The sequence below is a fragment of the Neovison vison genome, chromosome 4, assembly GCF_020171115.1.
Source record: "Neovison vison isolate M4711 chromosome 4, ASM_NN_V1, whole genome shotgun sequence".
Classification (NCBI taxonomy): Eukaryota; Metazoa; Chordata; class Mammalia; order Carnivora; family Mustelidae; genus Neogale; species Neogale vison.
In genome coordinates this window covers 220117673-220138852 of record NC_058094.1, presented here as the reverse complement: position 1 = coordinate 220138852, position 21180 = coordinate 220117673, and the positions used below count along the sequence as shown (strand labels likewise).

The 21180-nt window shown below is 51.9% G+C and overlaps 1 protein-coding gene across 1 annotated transcript; it reads left to right on the top strand.

Annotated features, from left to right (window-relative positions):
* The first annotated feature begins 5515 nt into the window (after nucleotides 1-5515).
* On the top strand, nucleotides 5516-21087 carry EPHA1 (EPH receptor A1). The gene is made up of 18 exons (XM_044246774.1): nucleotides 5516-5653; nucleotides 6701-6768; nucleotides 10978-11259; nucleotides 12723-13125; nucleotides 13311-13466; nucleotides 13755-14099; nucleotides 14241-14368; nucleotides 14621-14771; nucleotides 15241-15337; nucleotides 15566-15624; nucleotides 16458-16583; nucleotides 17433-17618; nucleotides 17781-17842; nucleotides 17961-18167; nucleotides 18377-18526; nucleotides 18808-19001; nucleotides 20627-20782; nucleotides 20862-21087. The coding sequence occupies exons 1-18, from the start codon at nucleotides 5572-5574 to the stop codon at nucleotides 20938-20940; spliced, it is 2931 nt and encodes a 976-aa protein (XP_044102709.1). The 5' UTR covers nucleotides 5516-5571; the 3' UTR covers nucleotides 20941-21087.
* The last annotated feature ends 93 nt before the right edge of the window (nucleotides 21088-21180 follow it).

Genomic DNA, 21180 nt, shown 5'->3' with positions numbered 1-21180 from the left:
GGGTGGCTCAGTGAGTTAAGCGTCTGCCTTGGGCTAGGGTCATGATTCCAAGGTCCTGGAATCCAGTCCCACATAGGGCACCCCCCTTAGAAGGGAGTCTACTTCTCCCTCTGCCACTCCCCTACCCTCCCAAACTTGTGCTTTCTCTCTCTCTCTCACTCTCTTTCTCTTTAAAATAAACAAATAAAATATTTTTAAAAATAAAGAATTAGAAAAAGAATGGGGGATGAGGAAGATGTTGAGGGAAAGCCCATAACTAAATATGCACTCGGATGGAAGGCAGAACCCCAAGTGAGTTCCCACTTCCCACCGCCATGTATCTTCCATCAGCACCAGAAAGAGCCCCATCTCTTTTGTGGCTGCTACCACTCATCCTCCATCTTGAGTTTACTCTCTTCTGGGGCCCATGCTAGGATGGGGCACAAGCTCATGGCTTTTTCACTACCTTCTTGCCTCTAAAACAAATAAAATGCTTGGGAAGATTCTAATATTGCAAAGGGAAACAGAAGCTTAAGAAAAACAAGAACAGGCAGAATTGCAATATCTTCTGAAAGTGTTAGTGTCATATTTAGTCCCATAATGGCCTCATAATCTAAATGGATCAAGAGTAATTTCTCTTAGCTCTTGCTTTATTCTTCTCTTTCCTCTTCTTGAGGTCTGAGCTTCAAGCAAACATCCCTTATAATTTAGGGGCTGACACTACTTAGTCTCCTCCTTCCTTCAGCAGACTTATTATTCCCTGATTCTCCAAATCTATCTTGCAAATAACCCTGTACAGGAGGACACAAAAAGGAAAGCAGAAGCAGAAGCATCTGCTTGCATCCTTTATCCTGTTGGTACCCATCTCATCCACAGTGCTGTAGATGCTTAGGACCAACACCTATTACCACTTCCCCCATTTTTTAGAGAAGGAAGCTGAGATTCAAGACAGGTGATTTCCCCAAGGTCACATAGCTATTCAGTCACAACAGTAGGACTTTCTAATTGATATTTTTGCTCCTGAAATCTTCAGAAAAAAAAAATATTTTTAAGTAAATGAAACACCAAGTACAATAAGTGCAAGTTATGCACTTATGCACAATGGCCTCTGTCTCAAAACAGTCCTACTCCTGGTATGAAGAGTTCCAACTACTTAAATCAGGTGCTTTCCTCTTATCTAAGTGACATGGGAGGTGGGAGGGACAGACAAAGGTACAGGGGAGCGGGAGGGCAATAACCAGGCAGTGGCATTGCTCACAGGCTGCCTCTGTATAGATTTAATCAATTTAGGAATCATGGGGCTAGCAAGAAATCTCCTTTAAATACAGAATTACCAGGCGCCTAGGTGGCTCAATCATTAAGCAGCTGCCTTCAGCTCAGGTAAGATCCCAGGGTCCTGGGATTGAGCCCCATATCAGGCTCCCTGCTCAGCAAGAGGCCTGCTTCTCCCTCTCCCGCTCCCCCTGCTTGTGTTCCCTCTCTCTAAGGGTCTCTTTCTGTCAAATAAATCAAATCTTTAAAAAAAAAAATTAAAAATTAAAAAAAACAACAACAATAGAATTACCTTCTGGAAAGATCAAGCCTCTTTCAGAGATACCCAGACCAGTCAGCCACATAAACTCTGGGAGTCACCCAGTGTGACAGTTCAAGTGTAGAATGTTTAATCAAGAGTAAAGAAACCTTTAAAAATAAGGTGTTCTTTATACAAGAGAATATCGTACAGCCGTGAGAGTGAGTTAGCACACAACTGCATAAATAAATCACACAAACAGAAGAGTAAATGGAAGAACTCAGATACCAAAGAATGCATATCACGATTCCATTTCTAAAGCTTGAAAACAGGCAAATCTAATGCATGCTGTTTTAAGCCAGGAGACGAAGGTAAGGTGGTAGGAAAACAAAATTTAGGTGTTGCCTACTTCTTTTTTTTTCTGGAACTTAAAGTAGGGTCCATAGGCCCCAGAGCTGGATAGACCTGGATTCAAATCCTGATTCTGCAACTGAGTGACTTTGAACAAAAGTAACTTAAATTCCCTGTGCCTCAGGTTTTTCCATCTATAAAATAGAACTAATAATACCTTCTTCAAAGGGTTGGTGTGAGAAGTAAATGAAATAATGTATGTGAAGTGCCCTGGCAGCATGCGTAGGTGCAGTAATAAATGGTAACTATGATTATCCCCACCCCTGTTGCCTGATGGTAAACCAGGATCAGAGAACAGATAGGTAAGAGCACAGAGGCGAAGGAAAGGGAAGGACCAAATTAGTCTTGTGATCAAAGATGTGCGGAATTCACCAGAACGCATTCAGAGAAGGCTGTTCTTTCGCTTCCCACTGCCCACACAGTCTCCTGCACTATGCTGCCTACAAGTGCAGGCCAGCCCGAAACAGCCAAAACAAAGCTGTCCCATCTACACAGGCCCCTGCTAAGGAACTAATACCCATTTGATAACCAATTTGCACTAATGTTCTCAGAGTTTTACTGGCAGCTTACTGCGTTACCCTGCTGGTTAGGCTGTGTTTTAACCAGAACTTTATGGACGTGACAAGACCTTGACCTAGGCTAGGTGAAATTTCCCTTTATCCCAGATCAGCAGAGCTAGATGAGGCTGGGGAGGGGGAATCAGGGCAGGCAGGGGATGGGACAACATAAATGTGAAAGCGTTAAGGTCCAGGTTATGGGAGCAAGCCAGAAACCCAGGAAGCAGGGACATACAAGCTTCCCTTCCTTCTCAACTACAGGAGAACAGGTCCAGACAACTTGGGTTCTTTCCACCTAAGAGGAAAAACAAGTGTCCATCTGAGAAGCCTTAAGAGTTAAGGGGCCAATAGTTCCTGGGGAAGCTGAAAAGAGAAAGACTTTTGGGTTTGATTTTTATGTTAAATGATGTCTTAGGGCAACCACACAGGGAATATACTGGTCAACAACCAGAAGGAACAAACGGCTGATACCCAGAACATGCATGGACCTAAGGATAAAGGGGGGAGGGGGGCAACACTTATCTATACTGACGGGAAGACTGGGGCCACGGTGGGATCGATTGCAAAGGGCATAAGGTACCGTTTCTGGGTGATGACATTGTTCTGGATCCTGACTGAGGCAGTGGTTATGAGGGCGTATGCCTTTGTCAGAACACATTGAACTGTACACTTGAAATGGGTGCAATTCGTTTTATGCAAATTATCCCTCAATAAATTTGCTTTTAAGAGGGAAAAAAAAAAAATAAAGCTGATGCCTTAGTCACTGCGATTGTTCCAATCCAGAAGTTCTCTGGAAGACCTACAGGAGAACCTCAGTAAGCCACACCTCCAACGATCTCCTAGTATCTCAGTGTTTGTATAGCACCTCACTGCTAGGGAGCACTTTCTCCCCTTTGGATTATCACATCTAGCTCCTGAAATGGGCTTGATTAATCCCGTTTTATAGCTAAGGAAACAGAGACACAGAATAGAGCTGGCCTATGTCTTCTGACTCCAAATCTTGCCATCTTTCCTGGAATGGGCTTCCAAGATTCCAAGTCCAAGGAAGCTAAGGTCCAGGGAGTATGAAGCAGCACTGCTAGTTAAGGGCAGAGGCCAAAATCGAAGGCCAAATGGAATGAGGAATTGTCAAACTGGGACCATCATGGATGGAGATAGAAGGTGGGCTTTCGTTCTCCTTCTGCATCACTTCCCGACCCTGGACAGAAAAGCAATCTTAAAACCAAAGTGAAGTTCCTTTCCAGCCCTCTCCACACCACCTCTCACTGCATGGAACAGCCCCCCACCCCACCCCCTTCAGTCCCACGGGTCTCATAACTTTAACAAACTACAGCAAGGAACACATGCATTACCTCACCGCAGTCTGGCTTATTTCCTAGCAGCAATTGTCCAAAGCTTGCTCCATTTCCCCCCTTCTGCTGGCTGTGCACCCTTCACCCGCCCATTCCTCCTCCCTGCTGAAATCACAAAGCTCTGACCCCTGTGGGCCTGCAGGAGCCTGGGCCTCCTTCCCAAAATACTTAACATTAGAAAGAAGCCCCTGGTGCATAACAGAGTGTAACCCAGGGCCCCTCTGTATACATTCTAAAAGCACATCTGTATGTGTGTGTTTAGGAGAAAAATCCTGGGAGAATCTCAAAATGGGATTGGTGGCAGTTAACTCTGGGGAGAGGAACTGGAGGGTGGAAGGAGGGAGGGTTCTACTTTCCATTTTGTTTCTTATCTCTTCAAAGTGAATTTTCCAACCAAGGAGCAGGGATTACATTTACTTATTTATTTATGCCAATGAGGATAGTCTGGGCCAGGAAATTATACACCATTTTCTTCTCATATGTATCTATATAAAAAAGAAGAAAGCCTGGGAAATATTAATTTTTGAAAATAAAGTATGCATCTGTAATGCACCACCTCCCTTTCTCCACAGTGACGTGAAACATGCAGTTTAAATGATTCAAAGACTATGAATGATTCACCCAAATGAGATGGAGCCACGAAGGGGTATAGGAACGAGAGGACCTAGGAGTGGAGCCTCCACCATCCTCAATGGATCCATCACTCCCCCTTTGAGCCACCATCACTCCCATTTCACACCTCAGCTGGGGTCTACGCCTGTCTGCCATTTTAGTCATATGCATTTGCTTTATGCCCTAGCCCTCAACACTCCTCCGACCAATGGTTTGTTTAGGGCAGGAACTGTCTTACTCTTCTTTGATTCTCTCAGAGCTTGATGTGTGCAGACTAGAAAGTGAATAAACATTTGTTAAATATAATGTAAGACAGTCTTCAAGAGGATGGGAAGGATGTGAATTGTCTCCCTATATGGCTAAAGCAGCTGGACCTGCTCCCTCTCAACACTTGTGCTGAGAACCCTTCACGGAGTCCTCTCTTTTGCTCTGTGAAGTGCATGGTAAGGTGTTTACCAAGACCTTCCCTGCTCTGGCCACACCTGCCTTTCTGCCCTGCTCCCAAGACAAATCCCATTCCCCAGCAGTCAGACTGGTCCATTTACCACTCCCAGAGTGCACCTTGAGGCTCCCTGCCTCAGGCCCTTGCCTTTCCCAATATCTGCCACTGAAAACCCAGTTCACACCGTCTACTCCCTGAAGACTCACCTAATGAGCCTTGAAGGCTGGGCTTGCTTCCTCTTTCAACCCCCTCGCTTCTCTAAGAGTTGTAGCCCACCTTGCACTATGGTTATCTAACTCTCCCCTACTGCAGCATAAAACCCTGCCTTCCCCGGTGCCTATTAACGTTGCTAGACCTTTAGAAAGGCAGAGGTGTAGTTCAAGTCAGAGGTAGAATTAGGTTAAAGGCTGGATCAAGACTGGGTTGGGTTTAGGGTTAGAACCGGGCTAGTCAATTCCTAATCCCACTCACTAGGCGGCGCCCGCAGTCTCATTCCGGACAAGACGCCTCCGGTTTTGAAGTTTATTACCTGTCTAACAAGTTTCCTTCCTGCCCTACTGTTCCTTTAAGAAGGTGATCCAGGTGAGGCCGGGCCCGCCCCTGGCGCTGGCCCCGCCCCCCCACCCCCGCCCGGCCCTCCCTTCCCGTCCAGTCCTCGCGACCTGACCCAGCCGTCTGGGCCGAGGTCCCAGGTCCCGGCCCGGCGCCATGGAGCGGCGCTGGCCCCTGGGGCTTGAGCTGCTGCTGCTGCTCTGCGCCCCGCTGCCCCCGGGGACGCGCGCCAAGGAAGGTACCGACCCCCGCTCCCGTCCCTACCCCCTCCTCTGCGGCTCAGCCGGCATCCTCGTCCAGGAGCCGGCATTCCGGAGGAGGCCCTCTCCGCGCCCCCCTTTCCAGCGCTCTTGTTTTGCCCCGCAGCCAGGCGACTGACTGGCCAGGCCAGTCTTTGGTCTTTGACCCCCCCAAAAAAACTGCTTTCCCGGGTCAGTCACCCTGGCCTACAGTTTGTGCCTGGTGGTGGGGAGGGAGCTCCTGACCGCTGCGGGGAGGCAGCGTCCAGACCCCCACCCCAGGGATCGTGGAGATCCCTCATTCCCCGGCGGTTTTAGCCTCAGTTGCCCAACCCAGAGATCCGGACCATATGAAGTCAGGGGTGGGAAGTCGCCTTATGCCATCCTAGGCCCGAGGACAGAGGGACCTGATGCTGGGGGATAGATTAGAATTCGAGGTGCAGGGGTTCCCAGATGTACAGGTCAAGCCTTCCATGTGAAGGCTTGCACACCCTCTCTGGCGCTACCTCCCAGACTCAGCTATGCCTTGTACCCACACTGAGCACCCCCAACCACAGGCAGAGCAGGCCCTTTGCCAGTAGAAGGGAACCTCCCCACCCAGGAACCCCCTCGAATGTCCCCTGTTCACACCCTAACCATAGATGACCTCCAGGGGCTGAGATTCTCTTTTGCCTATCCACCCTTACAGTTCTGCAGCGGATGGATCCCCCAGGCAGCACCAGTCCCTGCTGAGTGAGAGGGTGCAAGTCTTGTGTGTGGCTGCTCTTCCCAACATTTCCTGCCTTGACTTTGGCCAAAGATCCAGACATCCAGTCCTTGCCCCAGCCCTTCCCCAACTCTACCTTCCTCCCTTCACACTCTGGAGGAAGACAGACTAATCCCTAGAGCTCTTCACTCCTCCTTCCTGGGCTAAACCTCAGGAAGTCGCAGCAGTTAGGAACAGGATGTGGAAGCCTTGGGGCTGGGGGCCCAGGAGGAGGAAAGTGGGTTGCACGACATAGGGCCTCCTCCCCCAGAGGTAACGGCCCCTTTTCTCCCTACTTCAGTCACTCTGATGGACACAAGCACAGCACAGGGAGAGCTGGGCTGGCTGCTGGATCCCCCAGAGGATGGGGTAAGTGTCAGGGGAGGGAAGGCTCAAAGCTGCAGGCCAGTGGGAAATGGGCGGAGAGGTGGGTGGAGGAACAGAGAAAAGAGCAGGAAAAACTGGAAGTGTCTCCTCAGGGAGGGGGAGGGGAGGTGAGTCAGAGCCTCCTGAATGGGACATTTTGGGGGGGGGGGTTAGGCTTCGCCCCATGAAGAACGCTTCAATGCCTGGCTCCCTCCCTCCTCATTCCAGCGAGCGAGGGCTGAATACTTAGAACTTGGGGGTGATGAGCCCACATCACCCAGGGAGAGGATGAGCCATACTAGGGATGGTTGAGGGCTAAGAACCAAAACACCAGATGTGACCTCAATCTGAGGTCTCATCTGTCCCAATAGAGTTGCACAGATAGGCTTCAGAGGGTCAGGGAACTCCATAAAAGTGTATGTTCTAAATTGTGTATATGTATATGGAGAGGAGAGTCAAAGTTTTCACCTAACTCTTTAAAGGGTGTTTGCCTTCCCAAAGTTAAACGCTCCCCCCACTAGAGGTCCTGAGCCCTTGGCACCTTCTCCATCCTCCCCAGCCCAGGCACACCATGCATTCCAGCTGTCTGAACCTGCTCCAAGTCCCTTCCCTCCTTGGGTGTTCCTAAAACCTAGTGAACAGAAGTAGGTTTTTGTGAGTCCCAGAGAACACCGTCCACCACTCAGCAGAGCCAGCCACAGAACCGTGGGAGGCTGACCTCTTTGGCCTCAGCTTCCAGGAGCCTGGCCTCAGGCCCTCCTCCCCTCTAGTCCTGGACCCCTTTCCCGTTCCTATTCCAGTAGGAATGCAGCCTCTATTTCTGGGATTGGGGTCACTTGCTTACTTTCCCTCTGGGTCCTAGGGTCCTGGCTCTACTCTTCGTTCTCCCACAGAGTGGCCTATAATTAGAATTAATAGACTAAACCATAATGTATCCTACAGGAGGGGCTGCTTGGAAAATCCTGGATTAGGCCAGCCATAATAGGTGCCTCATCTCATAAACCAGCTAATCACTCCACAATGAGGGCTGCAGGTCCATTTGCTGGCTCCCACAGGCCTTCATCCCCCTCCCCGCAGTATGCACCAGCTGTCCCCACCCAAATAACTCTTCCCTTATTGGGCTGGAGTGGAAGCAAGACCCCTTTTGCAGCTCAAGCCAAACAACTTTGCACCAGGAGGGCACAGAGACAGCCCCAGTCACATACTCCTGATGTCTACCTTGCCCCCTTCCCTCCTTATCTTTTTTTTTTTTTTTCCTCCTTATCTTTTCAACACACACACACACAAATTCAGGCTCCCCAGAATATACCCATGGAGCAGCCAGCAGCCCAAATGATAAGCAAAAGGATTCTTGCTGCTGATCCTGGGCAGCTGGTTCTCCCCCGTCTGTCACTGCTGGGACTGGGAGAGGCAAGTAACAGCTGGGAACATCTGTGCCTGGCTCCAGCCACAGCTATGGCAATCTAGCTAATGAGCTGCACATTAACCACCTACTACCCTTCCACCTGACCTCCATCCCAGGCCTTCCACTTGGGCTTCCCCATCATACTTCCTCTTAAGAACAGGCTTAAGAACAGGCCCTGCATGCCTTCACTGCCTGGACTCCCTTGCCCAATCTTTGAACTGTACCTCATGGATTTCTGCCCCTGCCCCACCGCACCCAGTTCTTAGTTATTGGTGCTTTCTCTTGCCTTTTCCCAGAGGTGAGTGTAGCAATGAACACCCTTGGAAAAGAAGATATTTGAGGGCCTCAGACTCCACTATAAGATAAAGGTGTTGCAACCAAAATACCAATGGAATATTTTATAGAATTTGAGAGCTCCTTTCTTAAATCCATCTAGCAGAAAAAAATACATAAGAATGGCTGAGAATTTTTGAAAAAGAATAATGAAATAGAATACTTGCCCTACTAGATATCAGAACATACAATATATGGCCTATAATTAAAACACGTGACATTGCACAAGAATACTCAGTCAATGGAACAGAATGGAAAACCCACATACATGAGACTTTAGTATGTGATAACACTGGAATTGCAAATCAATGTGCAAAGTATAGATTAGATAGTAAATTGACATTCAGATGTCCATAATTTTAAAAAGAAGACAACACGTTAGAAGAAGGCTATAAAGTTACATCTCCATTTCACACTATACACAAAAATACAAATGCTAGGGAGATTCAAATCTAAACCTAAAAACCAAACCTACAAAAATATTAGGAGAAAATATAGAAGATCTTTATAAGCTTGGGATGGGAGAGCTTTCCAAGCAAAGTACACAACCCAGAAATCATAGGGAGAGAAGAGAGATGTTACTATGTGAAATTTTTAAGGTACCAACATCAGAGACATCATTAGCAAATTAAGTGGCATGATGGGAAGAAAATATTTGAAACATATTTCAAGCAAATGATTAACATTTATCATGTAAAAAAAAAAAAAGCCTCATCCAAAAGCATACTCCAAAAAGATAAGAACAGGCTATCAGGCAAAGTTTAGAAACAGATAATTACATAGAAATAGAAATAGCCAGTGAACAAATTAGTATATGTGCTGCCGAAGCGAGCACAACCAGTGAACAAATTAGAAGTGCGAAACCTCCTTCTCAAAAAAATGTAAATTAAAATGGCAAGAAGCTGTGTTTGTGTCCATAAGATAGGCCAAAAGTAAAGAGATCATTAATACCCAGGTTTTCAAAAAATGGGGCCTCATGCATTGGTGGTAAAAGTATAAATTGATAAATCGTTTTTGGAGGCCAATTTGACCGTATCTTCTTTTAAAATTTATAATACTTATCCTTTGATACAGCAGTTCTACAGAAATCTTGTAGAAATCTGTACATGTTTACTTAAAAAAAAAAAAAAAAGCTAGAAACTACCTAAATGTTCAACAATATGTGAATGATTAAATGAATTATAGTTCATTCATACAATATAATACTATTTTATGGATTGCTAAAAAGAATTAGTAGATCTTTTTATACTCTTGTGAACACCTTTTTTTAAGATTTTATTTATTTATTTGAGAGAGAGAGAGAGAGAGCAAGGAAGAGCACTAGTGAGGAGAGAGTATGAGTCGGGGGAGAGGCAGATTCTCCACTGAGCTCGATCCCAGAACCCTGAGATCATGACCTGAGCTGAAGGCAGATGCTTAACTGACTGGGCCACCCAGGCCCCATTTATGACCATCTTTCAAAGACTTTTTGTTAAGATAAGAGCAAAAAACAGGTTACAAAATAGTACTTAAGTTTTAAATATATATATATATATATATATATATATATGTTAAAAACACATCCACCCAAAAATCTTCAGCCATTTCTATAGAGGTACTGAAAATGGTGTGGTGAGCTGTATTCCAAATTGTTCAGAGTGGCTCCCTGTGAAGGGGTAGTCGGGTGAGAGGACATTCACTTGACACTATACATGTTCTCTGACTTTGACTAACACGTGCATAGAGACCTAATGATCACGAGCATAAACTTGAACCTAGAGTGCCTGGGTACATGCCCCAGCTCAGCCTCTTAACAACTGAGGGCATAGGGCAAGTCCTTTAACCTTGCTGTGACTCAGTTTCCTCATGGAAAGTGCTTACAACGGTGAGTGGCCCGTCCGTGCTATGATTATTAGTAGGTTTAAAAATTATTTTAAGGTCAAAGCAGTTAAGGTGGCGTGGACTGCATGGTGTCCAGGAGTCCACCCAGTCCTGTCTGTTGTGGATTTTGATAGTGACCATAACTGGAAGGAATATTAGAGAGGGTGAGTTCCCCCTATACAGAAGAGTGCTGTGCCTGTTCTTGCCCTCCAAAAGCTTAGGGGCCTTGATATTAAATGCAGTATCCTCTTCTCTGAACAGACAGGCAGAGAGGTTTTGGACTGGGCTTATGCCCTAACAGTCTCCCTTTAGGGCCCTTGAGAGCTCCGCGATGAGAGCCAGTAAATATCGGTGCTCCAACTTCAGTTGGGAGTGGACTCCTCCAAGGCTGCAGATCATGAGGGGGTATTGTCTTGCCTGTCCTGCATATCTCAATAGCTCCTGACCCCAAACATTTAACTGACTTTCCTTGGGCCCGGGGGTGGGAAGAGAGCAGGACACGTAGCCTGAACCCCTGGAGCCCTGGCTACAGCTTCCCCATCATCAGCTCCACAAAACCAGAGTTTGGGGAGCACGTGCTGACTTGGAGCCTGACTGGGATTTTCCTCCCGCAGTGGAGTGAGGTGCAGCAGATACTGAACGGGACGCCCCTCTACATGTACCAGGACTGCCCCGTGCAAGCAGGCGGAGACACTGACCACTGGCTGCGCTCCAACTGGATTTACCGAGGGGAGGAAGCTTCTCGGGTCCATGTGGAGCTGCAGTTCACCGTGAGGGACTGCAAGAGCTTCCCCGGGGGAGCCGGGCCTCTGGGCTGCAAGGAGACCTTCAACCTCCTCTACATGGAGAGCGACCAGGACGTGGGCATCCAGCTCCGACGGCCCTTGTTCCAGAAGGTGCGTTTCAACCCTCACCGTTCGGTCCTGACACCGGTTCCTGCCTCCCTCCTCCCTGTGACCCCGCTCCGCTAAGGAAAAGGCAAAGTGGCAGAAACTAAGAGGGTCTAGATGTCAAGTCAGGAGAATGTGGGCCTAGAGCTCAGAAGGGGTGCATGGGAGCAGAGCAGCCCCCCCTTAGGCGGGGGGCGCGCGTCCCAGAACCCCCGCTGGATGCCCGAGCCGCGGGTAGTGCCGCACCGCAGAGAGGGCGAACAGTGACTGGTCGAGAACGACGACAGTTAGAGCAGTGTACGGTGACAAAGGTCTTCGGACTGTAGTCTCTTACCCTGGCGGTCTCTGTCCATCTCTGTCCCTCTCTCTCGAAATATCCCATTGTTCGGTACTCACCCTTTTCCTTCCGGGGATGCCGCGAGCTGACAAAGCGCCCCGCGAGGAGATGAGGTGAGGCCAGCGGCCAGGTGTTGAGTCCTGACGCTGGACTCGCAGCGTGACGTCACGCTTGCGGCGTGACGCTGGGCTTGCGGCGTGACGACGCGATGACGTGACGCAGCGTGAGGCTGCTGTTGACCTTCTCACAAAAGGTCGGCGGGGGGATCACCCGTTTCGGCGGTGACTGACGGCCGGTGGTCAACACCTGCCGCCCCAAAAGCCAGCGTGCGGATAAGGAGGAGCCGCTGTGCCTTTCCCGCCGTGCCCCATCTTCGGGCTCGGCCTACCCCCTCCCAGGTTGCCCGGTGCGGTAGGAGCGCTGCTCCCTGTGCCCGCCCCGCCGCCTGCAGAGGCCAGCCTCGGCCGAGCCAACAGCCTTCCCTGGCGGAGGCTGGGAGCGGGTATTGGGACTTTTGCTATCAGCACGCAGGGCGCTGGTGTGCGACCCGCCCCTGCGAGTCCGCCTGGGGTTGGGTAGAGAGACCGATCTCGGCAGGCTCGCTCTCTAATTCCGTTTCTTTCCTGCTCAGGAAAGCGCACTGGAAGGCGGAGGTATACAGAGCATATTATAGGAAGTGCTCGTATTTTTTTTCCAGAGGGAAGATGTTGTAAAGTTTGTTATTAGTAATAAATTAATGATGATGCACTCTATAACTGATCACCTCATTGGCACAGAGGTTGGGAACACCTTCGAGTAAGGGAAATTATATGGGCTGTGGCGTCTCACGGCCTGGATTCCAGTCCCGTCATGTAGTGACTGTGTGATCTTGGACGAGGTCTGGAACCTCTCTTAGCCTTAATTTCTCTGCCTGTTAAGTGGGGCTGGTAATCCATCCTGCCTCGTGGGTTTATTGTATGGACCCAAAGAGCATAACACACATAAGATGCTTACTTAGCTCACTAGCTCACAGGTAATAGGCCCTTGGTTTATGGACGTGTAAACGATGAAGAATTACACAAATAATTGTTTTCTGTTCCATGGAAATGAAGCATGACTTCATCATACCCCCTTTCCCCCTGCTCCTTCCCAGGTAACCACTGTGGCGGCAGACCAGAGCTTCACCATCCGAGACCTGGCGTCTGGTGCAGTGAAACTGAATGTGGAGCGCTGCTCCTTGGGCCGCCTGACCCGCCGAGGCCTTTACCTCGCTTTCCACAACCCAGGTGCCTGTGTGGCCCTGGTGTCTGTGAGGGTATTCTACCAGCGCTGTCCCGAGGCTGTGCACGGCTTGGCCCGGTTCCCCGACACTCTCCCTGGCCCTGGCGGGTTGGTGGAAGTGGGAGGGACCTGCTTGCCCCATGCCCAGGCCAGCCCTGGCCCCTCAGGGGCACCCCGTATGCACTGCAGCCCCGACGGTGAGTGGTTGGTGCCCGTGGGGCAGTGCCACTGTGAGCCAGGCTATGAGGAAGACGGCAACGGTGAAGGATGCCTGGGTAAGGAGCCTTGAGGAGGGGGTGAGGACACGCAGAGGACACTTGAGGGAGGGAAGGATGCCTGTCCCCCAAGGAGACACATTTAGGGTGTTTCTGGTACAAAGGCTTGGGGGAGAGGGGTTGAATGGGGAGGAGTCTGCCCATAAAAACTGGACATCCGTGGCTCTCCTGCATTCTCTCTCCAGCTTGCCCTAGCGGCTCCTACCGAGTGGACACAGATGTACCCCATTGTCTCAAGTGCCCGGGACACAGCACAACAGAGTCTGAAGGGGCCACCATCTGTCCCTGTGAGAGCGGCCATTTCCGAGCCCCTGGGGAGGGCCCCCAGGTGTCATGCACACGTGAGTCCAAGGAGGCAGGGCTTGGCTATCTGCAAGGGGGTGCAGCCCTTTGATGAGCCCAAGCTAAGGTTGGAATTTTCCAGAGCTTTCATATGCTGGGCATCCTTTAAAGCAACGAACCATTAAAGCTCCTCCCTTGCGCCTTACTTTCCCTAGAAGAATGCAGAAATGAGGTGATTCCTCATTTCTGGAGTCAGACCTCCCAGCAAGGCCTTCAGAGGTGGAAGAAGGCAGGGGCCAGCAGCTTGGATGAGAGCAAATCTTTAACGGCCCCTCTTCTCCTTACAGGGCCCCCCTCAGTTCCCCAAAACCTGAGCTTCTCTGTTTTGGGGACTCAGCTCTCCCTGCGTTGGGAACCCCCAGCAGATATGGGGGGGCGCCAGGATGTGAGGTACAGTGTGTGGTGTTCTCAGTGTCGGGGAGCAGCGGTGGACGGAGGACCCTGCCAGCCCTGTGGGGGAAGTGTGCGCTTTACGCCGGGAGCCACTGGGCTCACGGTACCGGCTGTGCGTGTCAACGGCCTTGAGCCCTATGCCAACTACACCTTTAATGTTGAGGCCCAGAATGGAGTGTCCGGGCTGGGCCCCTCCACACAGACCAGCGCCTCCCTGAGCATCAGCATGGGGCCTGCAGGTAAGCAACCGGGGCAGAACTGGAAGAAACCAGAAGGGCTTAGAGTCACTGGGACAAATGAATGGGCAGGAAGCAATCGAAAGGCCATTAAAGTTACTTCCTCTTTCTTTCCAAATCCCCTGGGACTCCCCCGACTTACAGAGTCCCTGTCAGGCCTGTCCCTGAGGCTGGTGAAAAAGGAGCCACGGCAGCTGGAACTGACCTGGGCAGGGTCCCGGCCCCGCAGCCCGGGGGGGAACTTGAGCTATGAGCTACATGTGCTGAATCAGGTGAGGGCGGGGCTGAGAGACGGTGTCCAGTGTCCATGCTTGGGCACACCCCAGCATCCCTGGCCTGGGTGATGGGATGGAGGGAAATCGGACCACAGTGAACTGTGCGGCTTTCTCAGGACAAAAGCCTACAAAGAGCCCTTGCCCTGGACATTCCCCCACCCACCCCACTCCCCGTGATCCCAAGACTGCCCATCCCCTTCACCGGGTCTGGCTTGGCACAGCCCATTTAAGGTTAGCTCTCATCAACAGGACGAAGAACGGCACCAGATGGTTCTGGAACCCAGAGTCTTGCTGACTGAACTGCAGCCAGACACCACGTACATTGTCAGAGTTCGAATGCTGACTCCTCTAGGGCCTGGTCCTTTCTCCCCTGACCATGAGTTTCGGACAAGCCCTCCAGGTGGGTGGATTCTCCTGTGTTCTACCCCAAACACACACACACCTGTCATCCCACTGAGTCTTCTCAGACCGTGCTCCAGTCAGTGACCTTTCCTCTTCCTGTATGCATGTGCACAGACACACAGGAGCTGCCCAGGGTGCAGGGAGAGCCCCACACATTGGCACACGAAGCCCCCGCCTCTTCATAATCTCCTCAGATACACCTTCTGATGTGATGCTGCCAGCCAGCTCCCTATCAGATCTGCTAACCCCTCAGTTTTGTGCTCATCAGTAGGCCTCCCCAAGTGAGTGGTCCCAGTGTGAGGCCTCCACGTGCTGGCTCTCTTTCACACACACAAACACCCATCTCCTTGGGGAGGGGACACACACCTGAGGCCCACTGAGGTCCCTGCCCCTGGGCGTGCCCTTTCAGCCTCCATCATCCCGGTGGACTCTGAGCCCCCCAAATTTCCTCATCCCACGTGCCACAGTTTCCAGGGGCCTGACCGGAGGAGAGATTGTTGCCATCATCTTCGGGCTGCTGCTGGCTATTGCTCTGCTGCTGGGCATCCTCTTCTTCCGCTCCAGGTGCTGTCCCTGCCCCTCCCCGGCCACCCTCGGTGCTCCCTCGGCCTGGCCAGAGCCCCAAAGGCAGCCCCAGCAACCTGCCCATCGCCTAGTATGAAAGCTCTGGCATACTCCCACCCTATCCTATGCCCCCATCCCCTGTCGTTTGTGAGAAAAAGCCAGCCAGAGGCCCTTGAGTACATGCAGTCATGCCGAGACTCTGAAGAAGCTGCCCCCTCACCCCCACAGGAAAACCCAGCAGCGACACCGGCAGAGGCAACGTGATCGCGTCGCTGACTTGAACCGAGGTGAGTGATCCGAGGTGAGCTGGGGGCACCTGTGTGTGTATATGTGGGGAAGGGCATTGGGAAGTACCACTGGGATGGAACCAGAGAACCCACATTTGTAGGCCAACTCTGGGAGCACAGGTTGGGGCTGTTGTCTCTAGGGCTTTTCTGTTTTGCTACCTAATTAACTTTGGTTAATTAATTTTGTTCTGATAGCCCCCCAGAGGCTCTGTGCAATTACCTGGTAGCTCTTGGTGCCACTGTTCCCGGCACCCGGGCCCTGGGCAGCCTCCCCAATCCTGGCTGGCCAGGTCTGTGGGCTGAGGCTCAGCAGGAAAGGGATTGCTGACAGGCTTCCTAAAGTCCTCTAAGGCATCTGGCCTTCCTACTGGTCACCTCATTAAGTGCCCCACCAAAGGAGGAGTCAGTGGTCCATCCAAGTGAAGGAGTGAGAGGGAGCCTTGTCTGTGAATGTGAATGAGGTGTGAGTGATCAGAGGAGTATGGCTAGCAGGGGTGAGGAGGAAGGGCAAGGAATTTGAAGTGTGGTCAGTGAGCCATGGGAAGATTAGGTCACTGGAGGCCGTGAACAGCTTTCAGGCCCAGGTTCTGGCCCGGTGCTCTGGGCCCCTGGGGGCAGGGACACAGAGCTTTGCACGTGGACAGAGGAAGACCCCACTGCTACAGAGACTTTCTCCCACGGGACAAAGTCCCACGGGACTCTTAAGGGAACAGAAGAATGAGAAAGCTGGGAAGTGCTTCTGGCCTCACCTCTCCTCACCACCCCCCAAAAAAACCCTCCTGAGCCTTGCAGTTGGAGCTTCTGTGGCCGAGCACTCCCTGTTCTCCCCACAGAGGACAAGCTGTGGCTGAAGCCTTACGTGGACCTCCAAGCATATGAGGACCCTGCCCAGGGAGCCCTGGACTTCACCCAGGAGCTTGATCCAGGCTGGCTCATTGTGGACACTGTCATAGGGGAAGGTGAGCCCGGGCAGGTCCCCTGTTACGTGGCAGCCCAGAGCTCCTAGCCAGCCAGCCTCTCAGCCGGCCCAAGAGCTCCTAGATGAGTTCCTTCCCTCTTCTACGCGATGTTCTCCTTGAATCACTGTGGTCATGTTGTAACCCCCTTATCAGGTGTCTGAGAGCCGCCCCTGCTCCCCACACAATCTGCTTCTGTGGTTGTGGACTTTTTGATGAACAGCCTGCACACGTCATCCTTGTCAACAGAGGGGTCGCTGTGCCCAGGCCCAGGATATTCTCACATGGTTCCCAAATGTGGGAGAGATTCAGAGCCTCCCTCTGAATCTCCACCTTCCACCCCACCAGAGGCCCAGTGTCCTTGGGCTGCCCTGATCCCTTGGGTCAGCAGAGGAAATGAATCTGAGCAGGAGAACAAAGCCTGGCAGTGTCCTTGCCAACTGTGCAGCCATGCCAGCTGAGCTGTGACCGGAGGATCTTGCAGAAGAGAGGAGGCAATGGTCAGCTTCCCTGGTCATTGGTGCGCTGGCCCTGGCCCCGCCTGCCCTTTGTTGTAAACACAGCCCAGAGCTACCGCATGACCGCCTTCACCGGGCATTTGCCGAGCAGCTCCTGTTAGCCAAGAGCTATGCTCATGTGGGAGACAGTTCTAGACAGGTCATAGAGCTACACTCCTTTTCCAGACTCCTGTCCCCTTCCCAGGAAGGGCAGCCCAACCCTGTGGCAGAACAATAGCAAGCCACTTCTTTGATCAGAGAAGACAGGAATCTGGGGACTGGATGATCTGGCTCCCTGTCCCCTCAGGGGAGCCTGACAGGGCATCGGGCCACGGCCTATTTTCTTTCCATCCAGGAGAGTTTGGGGAAGTATATCGAGGGACTCTGAGAATCCCCAGCCAGGACTGCAAGACTGTGGCCATCAAGACCTTGAAGGACACCTCTCCAGACGGCCAGTGGTGGAACTTCCTTCGAGAGGCGACTATCATGGGCCAGTTCAACCACCCACACATTTTGCACCTGGAAGGCGTTATCACAAAGAGTACGAGCAGCGGCCTCTCGGAGCATGGGGAAGGAAAGAGGAGGAAAGGAGGGCATGAGACCACTGGGAGTGATGGGAAGATACAGTGCCAAGGGCAGGAAGTCTGGTTCTGGGTAAAGATGGGACAGAGGCTGCCGTGCTGACGTGTGCTTTTTGTCTCAGAAAAGCCCATCATGATCATCACAGAGTTTATGGAGAATGGAGCCCTGGATGCCTTCCTGAGGGTGAGGAGGGCAGAGCCAGCTGGGCAGGGGAGTGCACCATGGATCCCTGGGGTTGGCTCCTGGTTTGGGAAGAGGAGACCCTGCCCATTCCCTAACCTGCCCACTCACTGTGCTGCAGGAGCGGGAGGACCAGCTGGTCCCTGGGCAGCTGGTGGCCATGCTGCAGGGCATCGCATCTGGCATGAACTACCTCAGTGACCACAGTTACGTCCACCGGGACCTCGCCGCCAGGAACATCCTAGTTAGTCAGAACCTGTGCTGCAAGGTGTCTGACTTTGGCTTGACCCGCCTCCTGGACAATTTGGATGGCACATACGAAACCCAGGTTAGAGCCCTGTACTCATCACACACGTGCACACATGCACACACACGTGTGTGCAATTATGTGCCATGTATGTATAGTCACCTGCACGAGTAAGGACACATGCTTTTGTGGACATCATAATTACTCATCCCTTTGACAGTTGTTTTCTCACCCACTCGCCCCACCATGCCCTGAAACATGTCACCTTTCTGTCCTACATGCCCCATTAGGGAGGAAAGATCCCCATCCGTTGGACGGCCCCTGAAGCCATCGCCCATCGCACCTTCACCACTGCCAGCGACGTGTGGAGCTTTGGGATTGTGATGTGGGAGGTGCTGAGCTTTGGAGACAAGCCCTATGGAGAGATGAGCAATCAGGAGGTAAGCCTGGAGTACTCCTCCCCCCGTGTCACCCCTAACTCGCTTCTCATCTCCTAAAATCCTCCCATGGCCCTTGCCTGCAAATATCCTGTTCCTTCTTCCTGACCCGCAGCTTTTCTGTACTCCTGTTCTCAGTCCACTTTGCCTTATTCCCTGTTCTCTTTACTACTGTCAGGGGCAGGTAGAGGCTCAGTTGCCTCTATCTTGTGTGAACAGAGATTTCTCAGGGGCCACCAGGGAAGGTGAGCTTCTCTCAAGCCTGCACCCCTTCCCCACTGCAGGTAATGAAGAGCATTGAGGATGGGTATCGGCTGCCACCTCCCGTGGACTGCCCTGCCCCTCTCTATGAACTCATGAAGAACTGCTGGGCCTATGACCGTGCCCGTCGGCCCTCCTTCCACCAGCTGAAGGCACACCTGGAACAATTGCTTGCCAACCCACATTCCCTGCGGACCATTGCCAACTTTGATCCCAGGTACCCACATTGGAGGGGGCAAGGGCTTTCAGAGGGCAGACCTGCAAGAATGGAAGTGGACATTCAGCTACATTCACTGAGTTCTGGGCCTGTGGATTTCTGGGAAGAGCACAGCATACTCCCGAGGCAGGACTGTAGTCAGCGTCCTTGGGGACAGTCCACCCTGATGGGAGAGCTATCTAGCCCTAGCTTGGCGGAAGAGAGGAAGCAAGTGCACAGAGATGGAAAGCCCAGAGAAGCAGTGCTGACAACCTGATACTGACTCCAGGGAGCTTGGTCCCGGGTGGGGAAGACAGAGACCAGCAAGTACCGGTGGGATGCATGTCGCGTGGCCTTGTGGGGTCTCCCAGGACACATGGCCAGCACGGGTTGGGGAGCGAAGGGCAGGCTGATGACAAAGATTGCAGCGTTGTTTTGGGCCCATGGCCAGAGATGAAGCTGGAGAGGTGACAGGGTCAGTGCCAGAAAGACCAGCTCTGCCGAGAAGGTTGCACTTCACCCTGAGCATGGAGAACTGTTGACCAGTTTTTATTTTATTTTTTTTTTTTTAAAGATTTTATTTATTTATTTGACAGAGAGAAATCACAAGTAGGCAGAGAGGCAGGCAGAGAGAGAGGGGGAAGCAGGCTCCCTGCTGAGCAGAGAGCCCGATGCGGGACTCGATCCCAGGACCCTGAGATCATGACCTGAGCCGAAGGCAGCGGCTTAACCCACTGAGCCACCCAGGCGCCCTGTTGACCAGTTTTTAAATGGGAGGGGCAGGATCAGAATTGTGTTTTACCAAAAAGATTGCCAGAATGTGAAGAATGAACTGGTGGCAGGAGTAAGGTGCGGGGGATGGGCCAGGCTGGACTCCGAATGCTGAACCAAGTAAACCAGCCCTGGCATGCCAGCCTCTGTATCAAACCACCATATATAACCTTGTTTCTGGGAGAAAATGTGCTCCAAGTTCCAACTTTTGAAGCTATCTTTTGGAGCACAACTCCCTCCTATACTGGAGAGTGCATGTGCTAATCTTTCTGGAATGCTGAACATTTTTCCCCCAGCAGATTTACTTTGCTAATGGTTTTGGCTCTGGTTGGCTTTAGCACAGGAACACTCATTGTCTTGTGGGTGTCGGAGGGCAAGAATAACAGGCGGGCTTGGAGGGGGCGAGCAGTGGCTGCTCCTGGCATTGATGGGGGCCCTCTGACAATAGCAGGAGCCTGTCCGGCTTCCCAGGCCTCTGCTCTTCTGCCTTCTGCGTCCCCTCGGCTGGGATGGTTGACCCTTGCGCATCAGCCCCTGATCAGGCAGCACCGGCCACTCTGACGGGAGGTGGGCTAGCAGTCTGCTGGTGTGCAGGCCTCCCAGGGCGGCCACTTCCCCTGGGCCCGTCAGTGCAGCAGGACTGTCAGCCTGCCCATTGCCCTGAGCAGACCAGGAATCGGGCCAGGAAATCAGTTCACAGACAATGGCCAGGCTAATCCACAAAGTCCAGATAATCTCTGTGCTCAGACACCCAACTTGAATGCTGGCTGCAGGTGCTCACGGGCTGAGTCCGGATGTCAGGGAAGCTGGAGGGGGGGGCGGCAGAGGACAGCGCCTGCCTCTCCCAAGGGACTGAGGTACCCCGCATCCCACAGGGTGACGCTTCGCCTGCCCAGCTTGAGCGGCTCGGACGGGATCCCCTACCGAAGCGTCCCGGAGTGGCTGGAGTCCATCCGCATGAAACGCTACATCCTGCACTTCCGCTCAGCGGGGCTGGATACCATGGAATGTGTGCTGGAGCTGACGGCCGAGTGAGGACCCCGCGGGCCCGGGCTGGGAGGGCTGCTGGGAGGGCAGCCCACACTCACACTCCCCTTTCATCACCCACAGGGACCTGGCACAGATGGGGATCACGCTGCCAGGACACCAGAAGCGCATTCTTTGCAGTATTCAGGGGTTCAAGGACTGAGCCCCTCCCTCACCCGCAAAGATGAGGGCTGTGGTCACTCCCCCCAGTCCTCCCCTCAACCTACAAGATGTAGGCCTTTGGTGCTGCTCCTGCCCACCCTTCCCTGAGGAACTCACCTCTGGGCCTGGGGGCCTTTGTTTTATAAAGGGAGGTGGGGGTAGAAATAAAAAGGTAATTGGGGGAGGGACCTGGGGAAGGGTTTAATATATACACATATACATATATATTTTTGTAAATAAA

What these genes read in the sequence shown, in the direction of transcription:
- EPHA1 (XM_044246774.1), top strand. Translation starts at nt 5,572, where the DNA reads ATGGAGCGGCGCTGGCCCCTGGGGCTTGAGCTGCTGCTGCTGCTCTGC. An exon ending in CCCCCAGGTGTCATGCACAC is followed by an intron (nt 13,467 to 13,754) that starts GTGAGTCCAAGG and finishes TTCTCCTTACAG; the next exon opens with GGCCCCCCTCAGTTCCCCAA. An exon ending in ATGGCACATACGAAACCCAG is followed by an intron (nt 18,168 to 18,376) that starts GTTAGAGCCCTG and finishes ATGCCCCATTAG; the next exon opens with GGAGGAAAGATCCCCATCCG.